Source organism: Sminthopsis crassicaudata, chromosome 4 (genome assembly GCF_048593235.1).
Source record: "Sminthopsis crassicaudata isolate SCR6 chromosome 4, ASM4859323v1, whole genome shotgun sequence".
NCBI lineage: Eukaryota > Metazoa > Chordata > Mammalia > Dasyuromorphia > Dasyuridae > Sminthopsis > Sminthopsis crassicaudata.
In genome coordinates this window covers 326,099,061-326,118,306 of record NC_133620.1, presented here as the reverse complement: position 1 = coordinate 326,118,306, position 19,246 = coordinate 326,099,061, and the positions used below count along the sequence as shown (strand labels likewise).

Below are 19,246 nucleotides of genomic sequence, written 5' to 3'. Positions count from 1 at the left end.
GTCTACTATTTACTGCTCCCCAATTTACCAATTTTCATTATAGGGTTGCTTTCTTAAAATTAATGTAAGATTTCACATTTTTTCCTTAGTAGTTTTTTTTTTCCTATTTGACTCAGCTCAGTGTGTTTAAATAGCTTTTAAAATATTCTTTGTGATCTTGTGTTAGCTATCAAAAGGAAGTAAAGTTTGGTTGGCACGACCTGTTCTTTTTTTTTATTGTTTTTTTATTATAGCTTTTTATTTACAAGATATATGCATGGGTAATTTTTCAGCATTGACAACTGCAAAACCTTTTGTTTCAATTTTTCCCCTCCTTCTCCCCACCCCCTCCCCCTGATGGCAGGTAGACCCATACATGTTAAATATGTTAGAGTATATATTAAATACAATATATGTATACATATCCATAGAGTTATTTTGCTGTACAAAAAGAATCAGGCTTTGAAATAGTGTACAATTAGGCTGTGAAGGAAATCAGAAATGAAGGTGGACAAAAATAGAGGGATTGGGAATTCTACATAGTGGTTCATACTCACTGGTTCAATTAATTACTGCTCTATTGGAACTGATTTGGTTCATCTCATTGTTGAAGAGGGCCACGTCCTTTTTCCATTCCATAGATTTTTCTTATTGGCGAAAAATAACAAACATAAACAATTCTGCCTTCCCTCTCTATTGTCATTGTCCAATTTACTCCAAACATAATATCTCTTGTTACCATTAGCTTTCCCTACCAGTTTCAGCTCATTCTGAGATTTTTCATTCATGACACTATTCTAAAGCCTTAGAGGCTTTTTTATTCAAACACTTTTTACTTGTCTTTGCTTTAATCTTCTGTATAAATCTTAAAAATCTAAAAGGAAATATATGTGAAAGCATTCTGAAGAGTAAAATACTATCACTAACAAAAAAACATTAGTTGGTTGAATACCTTCTACAACCACTTTGGTTTCTTTAGCTAACTCCCTGTTTTCTTCCTCCTGAGAATTGGATCTCATTTTATCTTAAGAATTTTATTCTTGAGAGTTTCCCATCTTTCCTGAATACTCCCTCTGTAAAATCTTTGGGATCTTACCTGTCCTTTTGCCAAACCCTTTGAAATAATTTCCATTGATCTCAAGAAGTTTAAATTTTATCAGGGAGGCATAATCCACATAGATAATTTATGATACAGAAAAGGAGCATGTTAGATCATTGCCAAATGTCCTCTCCTTTACCATAAAATTTAAAATATACTAAACAAATCTTGTTTTGCCTCCTATTTTTCCCCAATAATTACTAAGTCCCCAATAATTATTATTTCTGTAGAAAGCATTCTCACTTAAGCATGTACTGGATTATATCAAAAGTCCTTGTATAATTGAACCTCTCTGGAAGTCTGATAAAAGTCAATAGACCCTTTCTCAGAATAATATTTTTAAATGCATGAAATAAAATACATGAGATTACAAAAGAAATTAATTATACTGAAAAAATAGCTATCAAAAACATTTTTAAAGTTCATCTACCTTGAGTCAGAATCTTTGAGCTAAGTGGGCTCTGAAATCCCTTCCAACTTTCATTTTCTGAAAAAATTCATTATCTGATGGTAGAAATCAAGGCTAATCATCAATGAAATCCTTTCCCCAAACTCCATCATATTTCTGAGGATTTTTACTAATTGCACCAGACAGTGATTAAAATTTGAACGCAAAAGTAGAAGGGAGAGGGATGAAGTAGGAAAATTAAAAAGGAAGAATAAACCAGTAAAATAAAGGCAAGAGAGGGAGAGGGTATTAGAAAGCTAGGAAAGAAAAATCACTAACATATTGGCAGGGTCCACCACTACTCTATATAACAATCTATTCACATATCAGAACCTAGTGAATTTCAGAGGGAAAGTATTGCCCTCCTCGAACATATATATCCAGAGAATTTACTGTACTTGGTTTTTTTTTCATCCATTTGACATAAACAAGTATTAAAATTATGCCTTTTTTAATTGAACATTTCATAGAATTAATTTGCCTTTTTATATACTAGCTTATATTTTAAGATTTAAGACTATTTAAGTTATTTAAGTTAGCATTCAAACCTATAAGCCTTTAATTAAAACTTTATATTCTTTCATTGTAGCTCCTCTATCCACGATATTGACTACTCGTTTTGGCCATCGTCTAGTGGTGATGGCAGGAGGACTACTTGTCAGTGTGGGCATGATGGTGGCATCCTTTGCACAAAATGTTGTTCATATGTACATAACTATTGGAATAATATCTGGTAAGTGTTACTTTGAATTTAAATGTGGGGTGGGAGGAGAAAGGAAAGACTTTGAACTTTTAAATTTAAATAACATGAGGTTTATAGATATGACATATTAAACATTCTATTTGATTTTTAAAAAATTTTCAGAGGATCCTTTTTCTAATTAAATTCTGATTAAAATCTACCTCATATCTACAAAATTCAATATCTTCATGAAAAGCCTCCTTTATGATCTAGAATGTCTAGAATGAATTCTTGGTTAGAAAAGCTAATAAATCTTATTTTCCTTCTTGAAAAAAAAAAAAGAAATCTTTAAAAACACTTTAACATCAGTGTGTTTTGTTTGTTTTTTGGTTATCGTGGTACTATTTGACATCTGTTCACAGGTTTGGGATTCTGCCTTAGTTTTCTCCCTACTGTCACCATTCTGTCACTATACTTTGAAAAAAGACGGTCCCTTGTGACTGCAGTTGCTTCCACAGGAGAATGTTTTGCAGTGTTTGCTAGTGCACCAGGTAAGTATGCCAAAATATTTTTATAAATGAAAAGAGAATAACAAAAGTCCATCTCTGTCTCTGTCCACCCTTTAAGGTAATATAAATAGAGCACTGGACACAGTAAATAGAGCACTTTTGGAAGACCTGAGTGCAAATTTGATTTCAGACATTTACTAGCTATGTGACCCTGGACTAGTCACTTAATTACTCAGCTTCAGTTTCCTCAGCTGAGGATAATAATAGAACCAACTTCCAAGATTTTTTAGAGATTCTAATGAGATAATTTTTTTGGGGGGGGGGATTATATTTATAAAGCACTTGCGTGGTGAGTAGTGCTACCTTCTCTTCTCCCTCATCCCCAGTCCCTTTGTCTCTCCACACTAAAATTCCCTGACTACTACTCCTTTATGACTTCCCTAACTTCCTCAACTATAACTGGAAGTAATTATTGTACCTACCTAGCAGGATGGCTGTGAGATGTTTGCAAAGCACTTAGCACAGTTCCTCACACATAATATGTGCTTAGTAAATACTTGGTTTCTCTCCTTCCCTTCCTTGTTCTCTCTAATATCATCCCAAACCAATCTCCAAGTAAAATATTGGGTAGAAAATATAAAGTATTTTGGATTTAAAAATTTTTTTTCTCTCCATTGACTCAAATCTTAGACCTAATTGCATGAAGACTATACAATGAAATCTGGTAAAGAGTTCACTTGAGAAATGCAGAATTAATTCTTGCCCCAGCCATTGTCTTGATGCATGAGCTTTTTCTCCTCCAACTCCATGAAAAATATGTAGAATCAACCCAATAATTGTTTCACTTGAGGCTAAAAGACTTTTAACTATTCACTGATAAAAGATGCTCTGATTCTTCATTAGATCTACTAATAAAGGGGAAAGAGACATGGGCAAAGTAACATATAATTCAAAAACTGTAATAGCAAAATTAATTAAGTTCCTAGATCATAGGATTTATAAGTAGAAAGAATTGTAGAAGTTGCCTAATTCATCTCCTTCACTATTAAAACAGACCCATAGAGGTAAAGTAATTTGTCCAAAATCATGCAGAAAATAAATTAGAAGAGTCAGAATTTGAACCTAGATTCTCTATCTCCAAATGCAGTATTTTTCTCTCTACTTTTTCATGGTTGAGGAATCAGATCCACCAAGTCATCATACTAGTTAACAGTGAATTATTAACAGTGAATTATGACAGATGCTGCACTCAAAGAACTCTAATACAGCAAAGACCAAACAACTAAAATTATACTGAATATAATTTATTTTGTGATTTTGAAATATTACTGCAGCATTTTTTCAGGGTTATTATTTTGAATATCAGTCATATTTTATTTGTCTGGACAAGACTAGCTAATAGAAAACTGCAACTAGAGGAACAACAAGCCACAGTTTACTGTACTTAGTTAATACCCTCTCAAACATTTTTCATTTTATCGCCTAAGAGCCTCTAAGAGTAACAGCCTAGAATTCAAATCAATGGCAAGGAGAGAGAAAATCCTAGACTACTTTGATTTTTTTTAATGGATAGATAACAATAGCTTTTAAAGCTGGAAAGAAACTTAGAAATCATCAAGTCCAACATAGTTTTTTTTGTTTTTTTGTTTTTTAATACAATACCGAAGCATAGGGATAGTTAAATTCCAATCATTGTTTTCTCATCTTTAGAGATTAATGCTCCAAGAAACTTACTTTTAATATCTCATTGATCATAGATTTTAAATTTATATTACTACATAATTTAAATCTTTGTAACAACTATGCTGATTTCTAAATCCTTACCTTGTTTTTCAAAGGTTTTTGTTTGGTTGGGTGGCTGGGTGAGTGTTTACTAATTTATTACCTACATTTTTGGAATTGAAAGAGACTTTTCAGGTTATCATCTAGTCTAATCTCTTACCACATACAAGAATACACATAAAGTAATGAGAAATTCAGTACCTATTTTTTACGTAGTCTTAACTATTACACAAAGTTATTTATGTTATTGAGGCAGAATCTAACTTTTTGATCCCAGTTTTGTCTTCCAAAGACAAACAGACTAAATTTAATCACAAGCAGTCTTTCATATGTTTGAAGATAGCTATCACATATATATTGTCTTTTAAAAAAAAAAACAATCAGTGTACAGCATTGAAAGAGCACTGAAACTGAAGAGAGAAGACCTATGTTGAAATCCCAGGTCTCCTACTTGCTATGTTTATCTTAGGCAAGTTATCCAACCTCTCTGACCTTGGTAAAATTAGGAAGTTGGATTAGATGATGTGTCTACATTCATTTCCAGATCTAAATCTAGGATTCAACAAATGTAATAAACATGTATCATATATGTCTATTGAATTATAGTGCATTCCTTCTTCACCTAAATATTTCTTCATCCAATATAGTTTTAAATGTCTTCTGCTGAGAGTTTGTCAGTATTCTTACTGTGATATCCAGAAGTAAACACAAAATCAATCCTAGCATTTTCAAGTCTAGTTGGTTCCATATCTGAAAGAACTCCTTGCTCTAAAATATTCCACAAGCAGTCATCTAATCTCTGATGAATTCACTGACACTTTGTGATAGCTTTAATTGTTAAGTTTTCCTTGATTTAAAATCTAAATTGGCTTCTTTGAAACTTCTAAGCTTGTTTCTTCTGGTTTTTCTCTCTGGAACCAAACAGAATAAATTCTATCCTTGTATATGACAGTCCTTAACATATCTGGACATAGCTTTCATGTCATCCTGTTAGCAGGTGTTACATGTTAAATATGTTTCATGTTTTTCATGTTAAAGTCCCAAGCTCCTTTACCACTCTTCAAATAGCATGGGTTACAGGACTTCCCTAGATCCTTTCCACCTCAACAATTCTCCATTGTTTCAAATATTAAAGATAGTAGTTCAGTAAACTTGACAGAAGTTCCATCAACTTCTCAGCATACTTTCTTAACTGTAGCAAAATGGGACTATGCCTTCCTTATTCCAGGAAACTAAGTTTCTCTTAGAGTCGCTCAAGAGATGACATGAACTTTTATGGCAGACTCTTATTGAAGTTACAATTCACTGAAACTTCCAGATTTTTTCCAAAGTGCTTTCTCACTATGCCTGTCTAATCTGTACCTCTAAAGTTTATTTTTGTTATTGTTTTCAAGTATAAAACTTTACTTTAATTCCTGTTGTATGTCATTAAATTAGATTCAGTTCAGTGCTCTAATTAACTAAGTCTTTTGGATCCTGACTCTCATCTCCCAGTGTTTTTATTATCTCTCCCTGTTATGCATCATCTGCAAATCTGATGAACATGTTTCTGTCCCTTTATTCAGACATGGTTAAGATTGTTTTTGTTTTGTTTTGTTTTGTTTTTCTGAGGCTGGGATTAAGTGACTTGCCCAGGGTCACACAGCTAGGAAGTGTTAAGTGTCTGAGACTAGATTTGAACTCGGGTCCTCCTGAATTCAAGGCTGGTGCTCTATCCACTGCGCCACCTAGCTGCCCCAGTTAAGATTGTTAAATGGTTCAGAGCCAAGCCCAGTTTCCTGGGGCACTCTACAGTAGACCTGCTTCCAAGGTAACCTCTAAAGACTAATCTTTGAGTATAGACATTCAGCCAATTCTGAATCTATTTAATTATATTATCTCTAGCTCAAATCATCTTTTTTTTTTGGGGGGGGGTGAGGAGATTTACAAGCTGAGTACATTTTATTAAGCATTTTGCTCAATTCTAGGTAAACTATCTTCCTACAGTATTTCTCTGATCTACTAATTTACTAACCCTTCCAAAAGAAAGGAAAAAAAAGGTTATTTTGGCATGACTTATCCTTGGTGAAATCATGCTATTTCTTCCTAATTACTATTTCCTTTTAAAGATATTCACAAATGTTCTAAAATTTTTCCAGGCACCAAAAACTACGTAAATGGCTTACAGATTGCAGAATGTATCCTCTTCTCTATTTTATTTTGAAATTCAATATAACCTCTTTTTCCAGATCATTTTATAGGTGAGGGAACTGAAGCAAGTGAATAATTTGAGATCAAATTTGAACTCAGGTCTTCCTGACTCCAGAAAGTGACACTTAGCTGCTCTGCTCTACCATTAATAAGCATGTAAAAACATATGTTGTGACTTTATTATCTGGGCCTCAATTTCCTCATAAGTATTATGGTGGGAATTATATTAGATGAACTAAAATCAACCACCTTTAATATAGTAAAACTTTTACATTGTTTATGGGCAATCACAGGCAAATTAAAATCAATGAATTATAAATCTGAAAATGAGCATAGCTTTAATTTTAACAGTCTCTAGTATGCATTATTGACTTGGTTTATCCCTTCTATCTCTGCCAAATACAGTGTAAATTCTCAAGACCTTTTTCTTTTGAAGCTGAGATAACTTCCATATTTTTGCATAAATCTTTTATAGATGGTTTTTGTCCACATTTAAAAATCCTGAAAGCTGACCCCAGTGGAATAAAGAAATGGACAAAACTTTATTTTCTTTTCTTGAGTTATATATATCGTACCACTTTCTATATTATTTATTTATTAACAGACTGTTACCTAGCACATAGTCTCAAATGTAAAGGTTATCTTTTAAAGTTTATTGCTAAATCATCATCTGTATTACTCTTGAAGTTTTCTTATTAGGTCTATTATCAACATTGACTTTTGTTCTTTCTTTTCTTCCAAATATTCAAGCTATCACAGCTTTAAAAGAAAAGATTGGCTGGAGATACAGTCTCTTTTTCGTTGGTGTCCTACAGTTAAATATTATCATCTGTGGATCCTTGCTTCGACCAATTATAATCAGATCACCTGGAACATCAAAAGAACCCTCAGTTGAAAATCGGAAAGAAGTACAATATATGCTTGAAAATGAGAAAACACACACCTCAATAGACTCCATTGACTCAGGAGTAGAATTAACTACCTCACCTAAAAATGTGCCTACTCATGCCAGTGCAGAACCTGAGCCAAAGACTGACATACAAATCTTGGTAAAGTCCAATGATACAAAAACAAGTGAAAAGGCTTCATTATTGGACTTTTCCATTTTGAAAGAAAAGAGTTTCATTTGTTATACACTTTTTGGTGTATTTGCTACACTTGGATTCTTTGCTCCCTCTTTGTATATCATTCCTCTGAGCATCAGTCTGGGTATTGACCAGGATCGTTCAGCTTTTACGTTATCTACAATGGCAGTGGCAGAAATTTTTGGAAGAATGAGTGCTGGTTTTGTCCTTGATAGAAAGCCCATTCGTAAGGTCTATATTGAGCTTATCTGTGTTATTTTGTTGACTATATCTTTATGTGCCTTTCCTTTTGCTTCTGAATTTTGGGGTCTTATAATATGCAGTGCATTTTTTGGGTTCATGCTTGGAACAGTAGCAGGCACTCATATTCCTTTACTAGCTGAAGATGATGTAGTGGGAATTGAGAAGATGGCTTCTGCAGCTGGAGTCTATGTCTGCGCTCAGAGTATATCAGGACTTGCTGGACCGCCCCTTTCAGGTAACATAAATGTATATTTTGTGCTCTATAAAATGTGCCATTATCTCTGTGGATTCTGTATTATATTCATTACTACATCAGAGCCTTAGGTTTTTAGAGTTGAAAAGAACCTTTAAGATTAACTAATTTGGACTCCATGTGTATGAAGTAACTTAATCAAGGTCACAGATTGAATAATGGAACAATCAGATGGAATTCAGATACTCAGGGCTCCTTCCACCATGTTGTGTTGTTGGCAAGAAAAAAGCTCTTGTGGAAATCTTTTCACCAAAACTGAATGGTGGCTTATCTCTGCTCACACAATTATAACTTGAACCTAGGTATTTCTCATTTCAAGGCCAACCCTCTACCTGCTTCTCATCTGACTAATAGAATAATGAAAATTAGAAGATTTCAAACAATTTTCTTTCTCAAAAAGGTTGTTACAAGTCCTGGATATGTAGTTGTATCCTTGTACTTGTTGATCTATTACTGTAGGATAAGACCTTGGTAAAAGGGACATGGATATAGTTTATAGCATTGAGATACAAGATAAATTTACTGAAGTGATTCAGTGCATCATTAAATGTGCTTCAATAGTGTGTTTTCTCAAAGATGTATAAATATGTTTGAGGGAAGAAATACATTTATTGGTTTGGTTACCAAAAAAAAAAAGTTTACAAGAAGGAATTCTTCTTTTTTCTTATTTCAAATGACCTTCCTTGACATACAAAAACTCAACTGTTTCCCTTTTTCTAGGTACAGAATTTTTTTTGGGGGGGGCGGGTGTGGGTTTAGGAGACTTTCCTTACATTATGGATGAACTTAATTGTTCTTGAAACTAATCCTACATCTATGACATAGCTTTCTTTCCTCCACTATTTCTTTTTTAAAGTTTCTCATTTTATTTTGTATTTGACAAATATCAGAAAAAAGAATAGAAAAGGGATTATATATGAAACCATGACTTTCCAAACTATGTGTAGTTTATGATTTTTCAAGTATATTTTAAATTTAACACAGTTGTACAAACATTGTCCAGTTTTTATTGTCCCTCTGCTCTCTTCTATGTATTTTTTGTATTTGTATTTGTACATATTTTGTTAATTTGTATTTGTTCTTTTCTTTTTGTCTCCTACTCCAGCCACAACTTTCCCCTATTAAAAAGTAAAGGTCTTCCTTTAAAATTAATAACTATAGTCAAGCAAAACAAATTCATATATTGGCTGAGTGTAAAAATATGTCTCATTTTGTACCTGTAGTCCAGTACCTTTCTGCCAACAAATTGGAAAGCATGATTTACTACTTTTCTGAAGTCATGATTGGATACTGCATTAATCAGAATTAATTATTGTTTCAAAGACTTTTTTCCTTTATAGTACCATGGTCATTATAAAAATTTATTTCTTGGTGACTGAAGATCATTAATCTACATTAGATCATTCAAATCTTCCCTGGTTTCTCCAAATTTGTCCCTTTCATCCTATCTTAAAGATCAATAATATCCATTATTTTAATATAGCATACTTTGCTCAGCCACTCCTCAACTGTTAAGCACCTCCCCCTCCCCACCTTAGTTTCTGTTTCTTTCCTATAACAGAAACTGCTGTTGCTTAAATGTTTTTTATCTATGTTTTTTTTTTTCCTCTTGGTCTTTGATCTCTTAGTGGAGAGATAGGCCAATAATGGTAGATTTACCACTTCCATTTTTAATAACATAAAGCAGAAAAACTAGAATGTTTTAATAACATAAAGCAGAAAAAAAATGTTTTCTCAGTAAATGAGATTTGGGGAAAGGAATCCTTTATTTCTAAAAACTTTTCTTACATCATGTTTTCCTCCAGGTATTCTAGTGGATACCACCAAGAATTATGCTTCAGCTTTCTACTCCTGCACAGCTGGCATGCTAATAGCAGCTATTTTTCTAGCATTTGTGAGACCATGCAAAGTTGGACTATGTCAGCCTCCTACAGATGAAGTAAAGTCTAACAATCAGAACTCAAAATCTTCTCAAGATACACCTGAAGACTTTCTCGAAATGGATCTTGGAAAACATGAAAACAAAGGAAATAAGAAAAATAATGTAGTATGATAAGTTCTTCAGATATCAAAAACTGGGTTGATAGGACATTGAAGAAAAGCTGACTGACTACCTTTTCTTCCCCACTTTCAGAAATACATCTTAACAGGAATGTATATGTGAAACAGGACTATCTACATCTTTTTGAAAAGGTTTCTTTTTCAGTTTGTTTTTAAGTCAGCTAAAAAAACAAACAAAAAAGCTTCCATTCCATTCTATTATAAGTTATTAGCTATATGAGGATGCATTAGACTTTCATATTCCTGTTTTTAAAAAGGTGCTAAGCATCGGCCACATGTTTCCATAGCTCTATTTCCCATGACAGTAAACTGGGATCTTATGAAATAAACTTAGCCCATGTGACAATGAGCAGACCATGCAAAAATTCTTAAGCACCACTGAAAACTCCTTTTATCTTTTCAGAAAAATGAATACATAGGCAAATATGAATTTTAAAAATTTTAAATAATGATTTTGGTGTTTCCATTTGGCAAAACATGGGCTCTTATTTTTCTAAATAGATTAATTTAATGTAGGATTTTTAGACCAAATAGTTTATTAATAAAGTAAGGGATGATTGTGAAATAACTAACAATAACAACTTGAATTGGATAAATGTGAAGATTATAATTTATTTTTATGGCCAGTTTTTACCATAAGTATTTTAATACAAAATACTTTTCCAGAATAGCATTCTCAAATAGATTTCCTGTTGTTTTGAGTTATTCCTATATCTGTGATTATAGTATCTTAAAATTTAAACTAGTATTTATTTTTAAATTATTCTAGGATGGTTAAAAGCTGATAGTTATAAGAAATTAAATATGAAAACTAGTAAAAAATGCATTTTTACCTCCTTTCAGCTATCCTTTCAATGTCTCAAAAAATCTTTTATTTTGTAAAATTACTGTCTTGAAAACACAGGCTGTAATGATTTCTCAATTTTGCTTTGGAATGATTTTACACAAACTGTGCTATTTTGAAATAGATAAAACCCCACTTGAGCAAGAACAGCAAACCACCTTATTGAATGTGGCTTAGTTTTTTAGTTTTTTTTTTTTTTAATCATTCATCTCCTAAAAATACTTGAGGATTTTCTTTAATCAGAATTGTATTATACTAAATAGTTAAGGCATTTCTGATTTTTTAAAAAAAATACTGAATTGTTGAAACATTAAGACATATCACTGAGTTGCAAGATACTGTTTACATCTTAAGACTGAGTTGTTGTCTGTTGTTGTTTTTCCAGCTTATACTACATGTACAGTATTTCCCAATTCAAAGTTACTTATGAAGGGAAATGCAACAGTGTAGGCTATGCTCTTTGCTTTGATTTATACAGAATCTCATTTGTTCACTGGTGGCCCTTGCTTGCTGCCCCCATCTTTTATACATCTCTGCTGTTACTTTAAGACAACTCAGGGGAACAAACAAGACAAGCCTAGCTTGGTTATAGGCACACACACATACATACACACAGACACATATACACACACACACACACACACACACACACACACCCAGAGCTGCATATAAAGTGGCATTCCTCATCACTTGCTATGTTTTGTACAGCATTTTATCAGCAATAGATATAGTGGACAATCTGTAAAATTTTGTGGGAGTAGAGGGGAATATAAATGCCCCCCAAAACAAGCACTTGACAAATGAAGTGGATATAGCAATTCTTTTGTCTTTGCTTGAGAACAATGTTGAGCTTGTGGCAGTTTGTATCTTTATATTACTTCAGCACTTTATAACATAATCTTTTTCTTTTCTTAAAATGTCCAATACCAATTTCATGTTAATAACTGAAAAATCTGCTCTTTGTACATTCTGAATGTAATAGCATGAATAATTATATGTATGTTTCAGCAATCCAATACTCTAGGCTTTTAAGTGGAAAAAATAAAACAGGATGTTGATTCTGGTATTAGTAGAAAACAATGAAATTTGCAATAAATTCATGAAGTTTTTTTTTTTTTTAAGAGAATGATTTCTTCTATTAGTTGTCTAAGCTCTAAATCTTTTCGATAGTGGAAAACCTAATTTTGTAGTGTAATAGCAAAGTGGTAAACAGCCTGAAAAGGATTAATTTCAAATAGACATTTCTTCCACTCAGCAAGATATTTTAAAAGTTCATTTGGAATCTTTTCTTCTATGTCTATATCTTATAATTGAAGCATATGAAGTGATAATATTCTTAAACCATTAACTTTGCAGGAGAATGAGTGCCAAAAAAAGATCAAGAATACAGCTCATTTTCAGTTACACAAAAGGACTAGTGTTCAAAGATGACCCAGGTTGTAAATAGCAGAATAGGATTTGACCCTGAGTGAATGAATTAAAAAAATATTTATTAAGCACTGCTTTAAGTATTAGGAATACAAATGAATAAGACATTCCTTGCTCACACTTTATTAGTGAGGTAACCCATAAAGTTTTAGCTGAAAGTTAGATAGAAAAAGTCCCATGGGTGCCCTTTCTTTAATGTCCTTTCCTCTGATAAGAAAGAGAAGGAAGCAATCATTTAAAGTATTTTTTCTGTGTTAAAGACTTAACAAATATTAGCTTCGATCTTCCCAACAATTTTGGGAGGTACATGCTATTATTATTCCCATCTTAAAATTGAGGAAACTGAGATAGACAGAGCTAAGTGTTTAGTCCTCTAGTTTTCCTGACTCCAGGCCAAAGCACTCTATCCCCCTGCACCATCTAGATACTTTTGATAAAATCATGTAAGTTTCTAATGTTGAATCATTTGACAATACCAAAGACTCTAGTCCCAAGCACTTTCTTTTCATCTTTACAAGTTGTGGCTGATGCTTAATTAATTTGGAAGAATAAAGTGTTTATGATCACAAGATTTTAAAAAGTATGGATGAAGGAACAGAACTTGCAGACTTTTAAGTTAGCTCATTAAACCAGTAATCATCAAAGGAGGTATTAATTTTTTTCTTTTTAAAATTTGGGCTATAGAACAGCTCTACTTTGGGAATAAATGCCCAATTGACAAGAACTGTTGGGAAAACTGGGAAGTAGTTTACCAAAATATTGTAGATCAGTATCTTACATGACATACAACAGGTTAAACATAGATCTTCAATTTTAAAATAATCTATCACTTTTTTAAATGTAGGAAGATAGATAGAGAGGTATCATTGAACGTTATGGCTAGGGAAATAATTTTTAACCAAGAATGTCACAGAGGGGAATCATAAAAAATAAAATTTCAGTCACAAGAAATTATAATGTTTTTGTGTTGTCATGTTTTTGTTTTTGAGGGAGGGAGCAGGATCAACAGAGCTAAAATAAAAGCTCTGTAATAAATGTCAATAAAGGTCTACTATCTAAAATAATAGTGAAGATTAATTCACATATAAGGTCGAGTCATTTTCCAATTAAAAGGTCACAGTTTATGAACAAATGGTTTTTGAAAGAATCTAAACTATTAATATGATATTAAAGATTGCTCCAAATCAGTAATATTGAGATAACAAACCAAACGAATTCTGAAGTGTCATCTCACATCTAATAAATTTGACAAAGATGAAAAATGATGTAAAAGTCAGTGATGGGTAGGCTATGAAAAAATTCTTATTGTTGCTGTCTTTCAGTTATGCTCAACTCTTGGTGATCCCATTTGGGGTTTGCTTAACAAAGATATTGGGGTGGTTTGCAATTTCCTTTGCTCATTTTACCTATGAGGAAACTGAGGCAAGCAGGGTTAAGTGATTTGCCCGGGATCACTCAATTAGTCTCCAATATTTGAACTCATCAAAAGGAGTCTTCCTAACTCCAGGCCCAGCACTATCCATTATGCCACTAGTTGTGAAATAGAAAGATAAGGACATAAATATATTAATGAGAGAGTTGTGAACTGGTCCAAACAGTCTTGTAAGCAATTCAAAATCATCTTTGTGAATGAAATGAGAGAGAAAATAAATGCTTTTTAGTTGATAATAAAATAATCTTTAAAACTTATTAAAAATTAGTGAAATATTCCTACTTTGATTCAGTTCCCAATGCTAGATATATATTTCGAGATGGTCAAGAAGCCCACGTAATAAAATAATAATTTATTTTTTTCTGATAGAAAAGAACTAAAACTAAAAAGAACTTAAAAATAAAAATAAAATTCCCACTCACTGGGGAATAGCTACATAAACTGTTTTATCTAAATGTTATGGAATGTTATTTCACCACAAGAAAAAAACAAAAAAGAATTCATAGAACCATTGGAGACCTTTATAAATTAATGTAGAACAGATGACATAATTTTTCATGTAAGCAGAATTAAATAAACAGTAAAGACAATGACCACAATGACAAATGAGGGTGGGGAGGAAGGATAGAATTTTATATAATTATAATAACCCAGGTTAGCCTGAAAAACTAAGAAAATGTACCTCTACTAATTATAGAAGTAAGGAACTATGGGCATGGAACATGACATTTACTATTAGACAAAGGCAATGTGGTTGATTTTGTGGAACTGATTTTCTTTTATTTTTTGTATCAAGAGGTAGCTTTTTGGATAGGAAAGGGATAAACTTGGAAATGAATGTTATATAAAAACAAAAGACATGTTTTGTTTTTAAGATTAAAAACAAAAATAAAAAGTTTAAATAATCAACCCCACTAGAGCTTTACTATAAATGCAGGACAAAGAACTTTCCATATTGCCAGTTCTATATTTGAAAAAGAAAACATTTTTGTGTACCAAGTTAATGTAAATAGAGCTCTAACAGGTTGGTCCACCATAGTTTAAGTAAGGAAACTAGGTCCCCCTAGTGTTTATGTTTTTATAATTACACAGAACAAGGGGAAAAAATAGGTACCCAAATCAAATTATATATATACATATCTATATACATATATCTATATCTATCTATCTATCTATCTATCTATCTATCTATCTATCTATCTATCTATCTATCTATCTATCTATCTATATATTCAACCAGCTTTGCAAAACTCTGTTTCATAGTAACAAACTCAGAGTAGCTTTTTTGATTGTTGTTGGGGAAGTGGGAAGTGATGAGATCAATAACATGGAAAATGCAAAACTGCTTCTTCCAAATTCTTATATCAGATGCAATTGACATCTCAATGGTATTTAAAAGTTTTTCAAACAAATACTTTTGAAACCTCTCAAAAGATAACTAAGAAACAAGTGATGCAATTAATAATCATTTAACGTAAGTTTTTAAAGCACCTCAAACAAGCCAAGCCATCAACCAACAGAACAGACGTTACAATTCCCAGATTTTAAACTGCTGCAATTGTGCTGAAATTGTTAATTTCCTACCAATACCTACCTTTTAAAAATAAAAGCTGAAGAAAAAAAAAAGTAAAATCTGGCACTCATTTAGCATATTCCTCCAAAACAATTAAGTGCTGCTGCCTCAAATCATAAAGGCTTACTTAGGGTTCAGAACCTCATCCAGAGGCAGTTAGTAGTGCAATGCTGAACCTGGCACATAGTAGGCATTTAATAAATGTTTATTCCTTTCCAGGCCAAAATATTCAATTAACCAAAAACAAATTGGAAAAAAAAAAAACAACTTAGCAGCTAAACCTAAAAGAAATGATAGGAAGGAGACAGTTTATGTGAAGAATACTCCAAGGGTTATATTGATAATTAATACATAAATTTGAAAATAGAAAGGGCCCATCCTTTCAATCCAACCCATCTTTTCTCTGTCATCTTAATTATTACTAACAAGAGCCTTCAAATGTTTTCTTTTCGGTGAGCTTCTTTTTCGTGGTGGTAAAGATTTTTCCTGCTCCACTATCTTTCATCAATTCCTTAGAAACATTTGAAGATGAGAACAAAGAGAACAAGTTTAATCTTTAGAACTCTTTCTACAGCACTGTCTTTTCTGGCCCCAGAACTTAATTTCATGTTTTTCTGGTTTAGAAAAGGCTGCCTTGTAAAATGAAAAACAACATTTATAATAGTAATAGGATAAAAGGTGGAGGGGAGAGTCCCACTATTTCATTTGCCAGGGAGAGAAGAAACAAAAGCAAAGCTCAAAGGCAGTGGTTCTTAACTTTTTCTGTGTCATGAACTCCTTTAGTAATCTCTAGAGACCTATAGACCCTACCTCTAAATACTATTTTTAAATGGATAATATAAAATACAAAGTAACATAAAGAAAACCAATTAGACTGAAACATACCTATCAAAAATAATTTTAAAATAAGTTCAAAGAAACCCAGGTTAAGACCTTCAATTTCTAAGACTACGAATCATTGAATGCAGAGGACTTATTTACAGTTTATATTCAATATATAAATTGCAAAAAAAAATTTCACTTGTTTTTATCAATTTTCTTTTTAAAGGGTATTTCCTTCCCTACAACCAAAGAAATGTCATCACTCTGTGGTCAACCTATTTTATGGTGAAATTTTCTAAGCTTGGTTGGATTGGCCTCAAAAATAGGTGTATAGTCAAATCAAGACAACCAACATTTATTAAGCACCTACCATTTACCACACACTTTGCTATATGGTAGAGAAACTGTACTTGAAGTCTCTATCAGACAAAAGGTAGGTGGCAACAAGCATGCAAGTGCTTACTCATGCCAGGCACTGTGTTAACTTCTGGAAACACAAATACAAGTCAGTAAATTGACAATTCCTGCCTTAAAGGAGCTTACATTCTAATGGAGGAAGATAACATACAGAAGAGAGCTAATGCTCCAATGACCTAGATTTCCAGAAGTCTGAGACCTTTTCTTTTATGAGACATGGAATACAGACTATGCCAGAGGTAAATCTTTAAACTCTTAAATATATATTATGTTTATATGTGTTATACATAACATATAAGGAATTTATAATGGAGCATTTGGATGGTACATATAGAGAGTACTAATCCTGAAGTCAGGAAAACTTGCATAATTCAAATCTAGTCTCAGACACTAGTTGTATAACTCTGAGGAAGTCACTTAACCCTGCTTGCCTCAGTTTCCTCATCTGTAAAATGAGTTAGAAAAGCAAAGGGCAAACCACTGAACAACTTTTGCCAAGAAAATCCCAAATGGAATTACAAAGAGTGCAACATGACTGAACAACAACTTTTAATGGGAGTTCTTAAATTTCTTGTGTCATGGACAAGAATCAGAGAAAATTTTTTGAGAATCTGAGAAATCCTATGAAAATCCTTAAATGCACAAAAATAAATAGTAATACAAAGGAAGCCATTTACACTGAAATGTAGGGGAAAATTTGTGCAAAAATATTTATACATATATACATACATATATATATATATATATATATATGTATATATGAAACACTTTAAAAGCTATCTTTACCATGGTATATATGTGTATGCATATGTGTGTTTGTTTTTAAAGACACAGATATACATACACACATAGGGTATAATATATGTATACATATCATATATACACATATATGTAGCATATACATGGGGGGGTGTAGGATAACTATAATTTCTTCCAATGCAGTTGGATTATGTTATTGTGAATGTCTAAATTTGTTCCTATTCAAATGAACAAGAAGAGGCAAGGGAAAAAGTACAATGCCTGGCATATACTAAGTATTTAATAAATGCTCTATGTACTTATGGAGAGGGAGATGAAACAAAGAGATACAGATAGGGAGAGTAAAAGGGGGAAGGAGAGGGAGAGTGAGGAGGAGGAAGAGGGGCAAAAAGGTAAAGGCAGAGGGGGAGGAGAGAAAGGGGAAAGTAAAGAGCAGAAAGAGGAAGAGGGCAGGGAAAAGAAAGAAGAAGGGAAAGAAGAGAGGAGAGAAGGAGGAAGAGGGAAGAAGAGAAGAAGGCAGAAAAGGAAAGGGAAGGAAGAGAGGAAAAAAAAGAGAAGGGAAAAGGAGGGAGGAAAGAGTATGTTCTAACATGATGTCCAAAGTCAAGGCCAAGAACAAATGCTCTACAAAGAGTTGATTTCACTTACTGGTCAGTGAGCCACCCCAACTTGGTTTCCAAATACCATGTTTTTCTTTCTTCCTGGAGCCCTGGGCACGTGTGTTCGTGAGCCAGAAACCTCCTTCCCTCCTTCGGTCAGGTAGTCCTGGCCACCCCCACGGCCCGTGGAGCAGCACGCAGGCCCTTATCCTGCAGGACACTCAGCTCAGACCAGTTCACATGCCCCAAAACACCCTCTCCAAGGCAGACGCACACCCACTCACCATGCCAAAAACCCCAGAAGAGCCCCAGTTCTTCCTGCTCGTGAGGGGCCCTGAGCGCAGGACCAAACATATAGTTGTCCAGGAGCTGCCTGCTCCACTTTCATAGCCACAATTTACATTTAAAAGCGCTTGAATCCTGGGAATTTCACTTTCAGACAGCCAGCTGTGCCTGCATCCAAAGATAAATTTCTGCCAAATATTTTCTGCCTTGTTCCTACACTCACTTGGGAGCTTGAATATGTTAACGTTTCATCCCACCAGTCTTATAGGATTTAAAGTTTTGCAAAACCCTTTACAAATATTACCTCACAATAATCCTGGGAAGTAGGGCTTATAAGAGAAGAAACAGAAGCAGAAAGGAGTTAAATGCCTTGTCACACAGGTATTAAGTATCTGAGGGCAGATTTGAAATCAGGTCTGAGCATACTAAGTATTGTTTCCTGAAGAGACTTCATTGTAATAATTCTGGACACCAAGGATCTTGTTCGGACTGGACTGAGAGGAGCAAGTCTCATTTTAAAAATAATCATCACTAAAATGAGGCTTCCCATTCTAATCTATGACTTAGGAAATAGTTTACACAGAGACCAAGTTGTGAATTTGATTTATATTGTGGGCTCTCTTTGTGTAATAAATGTTTGACAGTCTGGAGAACCCTTCTCAGATTTTAAATTACACAATAAAACACCTAGGACTACAAATGAAATCAGTTATACTGGAATGCACTTGTCTATCTTGAAAGCTAAGTGATTCTGTA

The 19,246-nt window shown here is 33.2% G+C and overlaps 2 protein-coding genes across 12 annotated transcripts in view; one reads left to right on the top strand and one right to left on the bottom strand.

Annotated features, from left to right (window-relative positions):
* The window catches only part of SLC16A6 (solute carrier family 16 member 6), a 94,842-nt gene extending 82,550 nt beyond the window's left edge, over window positions 1–12,292 (top strand). For all 5 annotated transcript variants that reach the window (XM_074260592.1, XM_074260591.1, XM_074260590.1 and 2 more), the window contains 4 exons: window positions 2,116–2,259; window positions 2,631–2,759; window positions 7,440–8,252; window positions 10,076–12,292. In XM_074260592.1, the coding sequence (XP_074116693.1) occupies window positions 2,116–2,259; window positions 2,631–2,759; window positions 7,440–8,252; window positions 10,076–10,323 (1,334 nt within the window). In that variant the 3' untranslated portion in view covers window positions 10,324–12,292. The remainder of the gene's footprint in view (window positions 1–2,115; window positions 2,260–2,630; window positions 2,760–7,439; window positions 8,253–10,075) is intronic.
* The window catches only part of ARSG (arylsulfatase G), a 203,685-nt gene extending 185,053 nt beyond the window's left edge, over window positions 1–18,632 (bottom strand). For 5 of the 7 annotated variants that reach the window (XM_074260593.1, XM_074260597.1, XM_074260598.1 and 2 more), the window contains exon 1: window positions 18,255–18,483. Coding sequence is in view for 1 of the 7 variants with exons in the window: in XM_074260599.1 (XP_074116700.1) it covers window positions 18,490–18,593 (104 nt within the window). In the remaining 6 variants the exon portion in view is untranslated. The other 2 variants (XM_074260599.1, XM_074260594.1) reach the window with 2 other exon arrangements.
* Window positions 18,633–19,246: the final 614 nt, after the last annotated feature.